At 41.5% G+C, this 7,760-nt stretch overlaps 1 protein-coding gene across 1 annotated transcript; it reads right to left on the bottom strand.

The window, feature by feature from the left end:
- Positions 1–1,153: 1,153 nt before the first annotated feature.
- FBXL22 (F-box and leucine rich repeat protein 22) lies at positions 1,154–4,101 on the bottom strand. The gene is made up of 2 exons (XM_053987978.1): positions 3,708–4,101; positions 1,154–1,790 (listed from the first exon to the last, which is right to left on the bottom strand). The coding sequence occupies exons 1-2, from the start codon at positions 4,040–4,042 to the stop codon at positions 1,445–1,447; spliced, it is 681 nt and encodes a 226-aa protein (XP_053843953.1). The 5' UTR covers positions 4,043–4,101; the 3' UTR covers positions 1,154–1,444.
- Positions 4,102–7,760: the final 3,659 nt, after the last annotated feature.

Genomic DNA, 7,760 nt, shown 5'->3' with positions numbered 1-7,760 from the left:
AGGGCCCTACTTGAACTTTAGGAAGGAGTTAATGAAATACCACTTTTACAGTGTCATACTGTTAAATATGGCTAAGTAACGAAGACGGAATAATTTATTTTCATTGGTTTTCTGGGTGAGTGTTTCTTACAGATGCTCATACTGATCAAGTATTTCTCTAGAATTGCAGTATTGTTTGACTAAGTTGCTGTAATGCTGTGATTTATTTCTTACCTCAGCCAAATTAGAGAGTACCAAGTATATCTGTGGATCAATTAACCAGGATCAGAAGGAGAAGTATATTCAGTTGAGAGCTGTAAAGTCCTTTTTGGTGTCAAATTTTGTAGATGGTGGCATAGCATCAAAAGTATATAAAAAAAAAAGTTTCACTTCCAGATAGCAGAGCAGTGTGCAGGAAGGAGACAGCCTTGTGCTATGGGATGAAAATAGCTACTGGTTTTGTACTTTGCAGTGAGAAATGGGTATTTATATACAGCTGGTCTGTACTGTGTTCCTAATTTAGCATTTAAAGCTACAGGCTGTTAGTCACTGTCTTTTCTTGTGGATTAATTTTCTGAATTAGCACTTGTTCAGATTGCACTTCCTTTAATGTCAGCTTTAAAAAATAACTTGGTGCTTCTTTTATTATGTAAGTACATCATGCAGAGGGTCTAACTTTGTTTTTTGTGCCTTGAATCCATGCTTCCCTCATTAAATAAAAAAGCCTGGTAAATTAGCTGCCACTGTTAATCACTGAGGAAGTGCTGGTGGTCAGTACTCTGCTTTTGCTAGAAAGGTGTTTCAGGGAGTGGTTAACCTCCTTAACGGATGGAACGACTTTCTGGTAATACTCTTTAACAGAAATTTGTAAATCACTCTTGTCCTGAAATTTGTGAAAATACTACAGTGACTCATGCTCTCTCTGTTGTGGCTTCATGCCCTTGCCCATTACATCAGGAGTTTTGAAAGTGCAGGGTCCAGTCTGAACCTCGTCACCCAGTGGGAGGCTCTTCCTTGATGTTTGTGTTCTCAGGTCCCTGTGTGACTCATTCTGCCTCAGTTCACTCTGTGTTTCTTCCATGCAGTCAGTGAACCTTGCCATCAAACTTACTGCACCGTGTCAAATTACTGTTAAACTTTCTTAAAAGTTCATAAAATTTATTGAACTCTATCAAATTATTTGGCTTCAATAAACACACTGCTGCTTCCCTCTTCTGAGTGAGGAGCATCTGCAGCAGGAGGGTACCAGAACTGCAGTTTTCAGCAGATCTGGCATTTTGTGATAGCAATGCAGGGTTTCCCAGTTTCAGGAACAACAGAGAGCAAACAGTTTTTTCCTGAAGCCCATCCAGGAGGAGATGAATGTCTTTTCCCTTTACAAAACAACCATTTGTTTGGACTTGACCAAAACCCATGGAAGTAGCAACAGTTCATTGCTACCTCAGTGAGGAAAAATACCCACACTTTAAAGCTGAACCAATTTTCTTGATGCTTTTTCAAGCATCAGCTTTCTTTCTGGCTTACTGTCTGGGATCATGTTAGCACTTCTCTCCGCTCTCAGCATTACTGAAGGACACTTTTCCCTGACTCTCTCTAGCCCAGCTTGTGTTACATTGCGACAGAAATCCACATGGAGTGTTCGCAGTGATGCCCCGTGGCGGGTCACTGCCTCCAGGGTGTGGTCAGTGATCCGCACACAGTTCTCCAGTTTGAGGCTCTTCAGGTTTGGGCAGTTCTTGAGAAGCTGCAAAATGCAGTCATCTGTAACATGGCCACATCCAGAGAGGGTCAGAGACAGCAGATTTGGACATCTGAAAGCAGGATGGTGACAGGTGAGATGGGAGAAATAAATCACAGAGCTTGTAGAAGCAAATAACATCAAGAATAAATATGAAGGTTGGAAAAATGCCTCCTCTTCATCAGGAGGGGCAAGGAGACGCAAGTAGGTGAGTGCACATGTAGAGCTTAATGTTCAGCTTAACTAAAGGCAAAGCTTACCTCCTTTGCTTTTTCTGTTAGTAGCAACATCTCTAGCTCAGCTGGCACAGTGGCATGTGGAGGCCTCTTTAACCTGTGGCTGCATCATTTTTTCTTAAGCAGTTGGATGGCGCTGTGCTTCTCCAGGCACAGACAGTGGAGACCCAGCAGAGAGATTAATTTCAGGATGAAGTGGAGGACAACTGAGAAGAGACTGCTATGCAGACATGCTGAGCACGAGCAAATAAGGCACTCCCACTCTTAATTTTCAGGAATTACAGATATAATTTATCTCCTTGGATTTACTGAATAGGTGCCAGCTACTTCCTAAAGAGTGTTTGATGTTCAAACCCCACTCAGGTCTTAAACTTTCCTTTGAGTCACTGAAACTGGTAACTCTTGTTATAAACAATGATGCAGCAAATGAAAAAAGCTTTTTCTTGCTGCTTGAGTAGGCCTGGGGAAGTACAGGAAAGGCCTGTCCCCAGTGGGGCGTGGATGCTGTGCAGCTGTCCTAGAGCAGCTGCTGTGCTGAGCAGGGCCCTGTGCAAACATGTACCATGTCTGGCTCCTCACTCAGCCCCCTCTCCAGGCAGCAGCATTTCAGCATCCACCTGGCTAAACTGAGCATCACACATAGGTCTGTGTTAATGTTGCTCTTGTGAGACCTCTAGAACGGAAATTTTTTTTAACTCTTTTCTGTTTGGAGCAGTTGGAGGAGAAAGCTGGCAACAGTCAAGAAAGGCTCTAACAGAATAAAACTACTTTAAACTCAGGAAGAAAAGCTAGATATTTGATTTGCATTTTTCTTTGTACACAGTGCTAGGACTGGGAATGCTTTCAATGGGTTGCAGCAAAAAGAGGTAGGATATTGTTTTATCCTTTCTAGGAACAAGTATGCTAATTCCTCAATTAATCCAGATATTTATCAATTGTTCTAGAACATTTACTTCAGAAATCTGGCATTTGCAATTTAATCCATTTTGAAGCTGCTTTTCAATCCTTGTTTTGAGATTGCACTGCTGCTGGCTCTCTCCTGTCACTATCCCATAATTTTTCAGTTGTTGCTCCAAAGCTGAGGGTTGTGGCACAGGTGCACCATGTCAGGGAGCTGCTGCCATGGCCCCCTGGCTCTGCTTTGGGACCAAGCCAGCCCTGGTGTTACCCATACACAGTGGGACTGGCTCTACCCTGTGAGCCTCCTCCTGCCGCTGCTCTGCTCCTTCCTCAGAGCTGCCTTGCAGCAGCAGAGCTGTGAGGGAAAAGCTGTGCACCCAGAGCTGCTTTTCCATGGTGGCATTTCTCTTCCCTCACTGCAGTTTAGAAGCAGCTAGGAGTTTAAACTTCAGTGTAATAGCAATATTTACTTTTTAGACTGAACTAAAGTTGACACTTAGTAACATGTTAATTGAACTTGGTTGTAATGAAGTGTGTTCACTGTTTGAAATCAGAGCACGGCTGCAGGCACCCCCCAGACACTGCCAGAATGGTGTCATTTAGCTGAGCAGCAGTATGGGAAGCAGGAGTGCACTTTCCCATATTAATAACTAATTCTTAGGAAAAAAAGGAGGGAAATGTAGAGGAAGTATACACTATTGCCACTGTAAAATGAACTTACACTACAGTTGTAAAGGCAAAGCACTCATGTACTTCATGCTCTTATTTCAGGCAAGGGTTATGGAGTATTTGAAATAACTCTGACTTCACTCACCTCAAAGCAGTTACTACACGCTGACACCCACAGAACGTACCTGTTGCAAACGTCTAGTAAAAAATCACTGACAGTGTTCTCATGCCTCTTACAGAAGTCTTTCTGGAAACTGTTTTTCATCCAATCTTCAATATTACACACCTTGACTCTCTCTGAATACCAGCAGATGGATAAGTGTTTTAAAGCAGGCCCCAGGAGAAAATTGTCCTTCTTTAGTTCCACTGGAGAATGAAAGTTCAACAAAGACCACAGTAAAGGATCCTGAAATACTTCTAGTAACTTGTGACATGTTTTTGCTAGATTTTTCCTACTGTTTTTGTCCAGAAAAGAGAAGAGATGTAAAAGGCATTCCCGGTTGAGCTGGGTTATGTGCATTTTCCAGCAGCAGTGGCAGAGTGTCTTCGCCTGGTGGAGTAACAGCAGTGCTGGAGGGGGTTCACACTCACCAGGAGGCTGTTGCACATATATGGTTGTGGAATGGGATTTATTTTTGGCTAACTGGTGCAGAAGCTCAGAACAGGGACAGGAAAAGAACCATGTATGTAGCTTCTGCTTCCTTTGTCCAAGGGAATGGAATGGGCATGTACAACCTGATTGTCATGAAATGCTTCCTTAAAAGGGATTTTTTTTCCCCCCTTGTAGACTCTTCTGAAGTTTAGTAAAGTTCTTGTGCTGAGTTACTGGAGTGGGGTGGGGCTGTAGCTACAGCTGCCAGGCATATCTTTGTCAGTGTTTCCCATTCAGGAGATTTGGCTGAGCAGCACTTTGGTTTGGCAGAGTACACTTCTACTCTCTATTTGATCATTGATTTTTCTGAGGTTGCACATTTGGTTCATGTTCAGAGACTGTTACATGGATAATGGAACTTTCATAAACATTTTTTTTAGGAGATGAAACATTCTCTGGGTGCCTTGAAGCACACACAGTCTGCTGTTCAGTTCACAAGCCCCAGAGGTAGGGACAGTTTCCTGCCCACAGTTACTTGAGGCTGAGCTGTGATTCTATAAACAAAGCTGGCTGTGTCCCCACCTTCCTGCAGGAGGGAGCAATGACACAGAGGCAGCCACGCATGGGAACAGCAAGGCTATGTTTAGTTCCTTGTGGGCTTGTGCTTTTAATAGATGTCTTCTATTGCCTCGAGTTTTACAAGTTTGGCTGTTCTGGTTCTGTAGGTTTATAGTTCCATTACCACAGAAATCTTTTTTCCACCCTCTGGTAGAATAAGGAGATATGAAAGTGGTTTTCCAGCTAAAAGCATCTGTTGTACAAAAATTGGAGAAAGTGTAGCAGAAAGTTGTTCCTAGAAGAAAAATAAAGCTACAGCAAAGACAGGTTGGAATTAAAAGCAATAAACATCCCTTTAACTTTCCAGCTTGTGAATCAAAAATGCTTGAGATTAAGGTATTTTATAGTCACTTTCTGCCTGGTGTTAATACAGGAGAATAAATACATTCAACAAATCCGTAAGAAGTTACAGCAAACAGCACTGGGGGAGTTTTTCAAGTGGCCTGCACACAAATAGTAGCTGGGAGACTTTATGGCATTTTAATTAGGAGTGTTTTAATACAGGACAAGGTTGAGTGGGACCCAATTTCACCTCTTCCTTCTTACCCCAAGAATGCAGTTTAAAATTCAACTCTGAAAAACAAGATCTGAAATTTGTTTGGAGTCTGCAACAATTCATAGCTTGAAGGAAGTGTATGAGTAATGTGTGTCTGAACACAGCTGGCATACATAAAGAAATGGCAATTCTTTCTGCTTCATTCTTTAGTTAGTAACTTTCTACTATACACAGTAAGCTGTGTTTAACAATTGTCCCGTCTTCTTGGTTTTATATCCTTTGTCATTTAATCTTTTTTTTGAAATGATAAGGAGATTGCTGTTCCTCCCCCCTGTCACATGTGCCTGCAGGTGTTCTTAATTCTTATATTAGCATTTTCAACTCTCAAGAACTTACCTTTGTTTTTGAACAGGTTTAAACAGTTGAGATGTCTCAGAGTTATACATACAGGAATACCATTTAAAAAAATACTAATTAACACCCCCCCCCCATTTAACAACAAATCAACAATCTAGCAAAGTTGAATGACAAGGCTGTCCTAAGATGGACTCTTGCCAGACAGAGGGGACACACCACGATGTGACATAAAAATTAACAGCAGTTGGGTGACAAGGCATTTCAAATGGAATGGCAGATCCACTTGGGGGTTAGGTGCTAAGTTTGGTAGAGGTGTTATAGAGTTAGGAACACTGCAATTGCTTTATTTTCTTTTTCCCAGAGCAAGATACAGTATTCTGCAATTTGTGTTCAGAGGACATACATTAATGTTCTGCAAGCCTGTAGAAGGACAAGAGAAGTTTCGTTTTCTAAGGAAAGGAGACACTTTAATGGCACATTTTCCATGAACACACTATGTGATGAGATATAATTCACATTCATCCTGGAAATGCTCCAGAAACACACAAGATGAGCACAGTCAGTAATCCTCACTGAAAATTACACACAAGATTTTAATGGTAAACAATTACAACTATGGCACTACAGTACTTGAGAATATCCTAAAGCACGCTGGAATCAGCTTCAAGGTGCCCATTACCTCATCAGTAAGACACAGACACATCAGTAATGAAACATTGCTGGGAGAACTTCTTAACACCACGTGTTACACTTCCCACTGATTTAGTAAAATCTTCATAAATGGCCTCCTGTTTTTGATACAAGTCCACTATCCCTTCCTGTCTCAAACTTTCAAAGTCTCCTCTCTTGCTGACATTTAGGAGCTGGACATTTTGCAGTTTTGACTGACATAATAACGGCTCCAGTTGTATACGTGGCTAAACAATCAATAACAAAAGGACAACCTTTGATTGGACACATTTTGGTGAAAAAGATGCAAGTCTTTGAACTGTAGCTAGGAGTTGCTGCTTGCAGAGCAGTCTCAAGCAAGAAAAAAATTCTTGCCAGCTAGTGTGTACTATGATGAGCAGTAAGTAGAAAATAACATTTGGCTTAAATGAAAGAGAGATTCCCCGCCACAAGCGAGTAGATAAATATAGGATATACAAGCTAGGTTAAAAAGGTAATAGTAGGCCAGGTGCAGTATATGTTACTGGTTCAGTGCTCAGTTACTTTTTTCTTTCGACACCACACTGAATAGAATACAGTGGATAAGCAAAGTTCTCCACCAGGAAGAGAAATACTTGTGTTGCCACAACAAACTGTTCATACTGTCCATCTGAGTTTGCAGTGGGAGAAAGTTAAATTAGGAAAGGATTTACAATGTACTTGTTCCAGCAAAGCATATGGCTGAGTCCTGAGCAGCACCTGCTGCAAGGACAGCCTGCTGTGATTGCATCGTGTTCCCAGACCGGCTCCACATGGCCCTGCTGGAGACACCACTGCCCAGGAGCTGTGTGGGACACAGTAAATGGGACTGAAAGAAAATGCTCAAGTGAGAACATAACTCTGACCCAAACAATTACTGACAAGTTGATTAAAAGAAGTGAATGCTGCTGAAGATTACAAATTAAAATTTCTAAAAATACAGAAAGGCACATTTACATCACTGTTTTGCAAGAACACTGCATACACCTGATTACTGTAAATTAAACTGCTGCTGGCCCAGAGATAGTTGGTATTTTAAACTTGGCATTGTCAAAAGTAAATTCTAAAGAAATCCAGTCCAAGCAGCATGCAGAGAAAACACAGCTAGTGGTGGTATCTGCGCAGCTCCCTGTGAGCAGCAGGAATGTGGTACAATGCTTTACCTTTCCGTTTTCTGCTTGTGTAAGTATCAGCAACCTATTCTCATTGATTAGAAGACTGCCTGCCTGTAAGGAAGGGAAGGTGACAAACTATCTACAGCTTAAAGCAAGGACAAGTTCTAATTACTGTTCAACTTAGTTTAATGTTCAAGTAAAAGACAACATCCTTATAAATATGTCACTATATCAAATAACTAGTCTTAACCTGTGTACATACTCAAAACCCATTAGCTATGCTGAACGATTTCTGCAGTTTTAGATTAAGCCAATTTCTCCCTTTCTTGGTTTAAGATGCTGTGATAAAGCTCCCAAGAATGGCTCTGTACCA

Source organism: Vidua macroura, chromosome 12 (genome assembly GCF_024509145.1).
Source record: "Vidua macroura isolate BioBank_ID:100142 chromosome 12, ASM2450914v1, whole genome shotgun sequence".
Classification (NCBI taxonomy): Eukaryota; Metazoa; Chordata; class Aves; order Passeriformes; family Viduidae; genus Vidua; species Vidua macroura.
Note: the sequence above shows the minus strand (reverse complement) of the source record. Positions and strands in the feature narration are given on the sequence as shown.

Bases quoted from the DNA above. Each gene is read 5' to 3' on its own strand.
- FBXL22 (XM_053987978.1), bottom strand. From the start codon at position 4,042: ATGCACATAACCCAGCTCAACCGGGAATGCCTTTTACATCTCTTCTCT. The intron at 1,791-3,707 runs GTACGTTCTGTG...TCCTGCTTTCAG, and splicing joins TTACTAGACGTTTGCAACAG to ATGTCCAAATCTGCTGTCTC.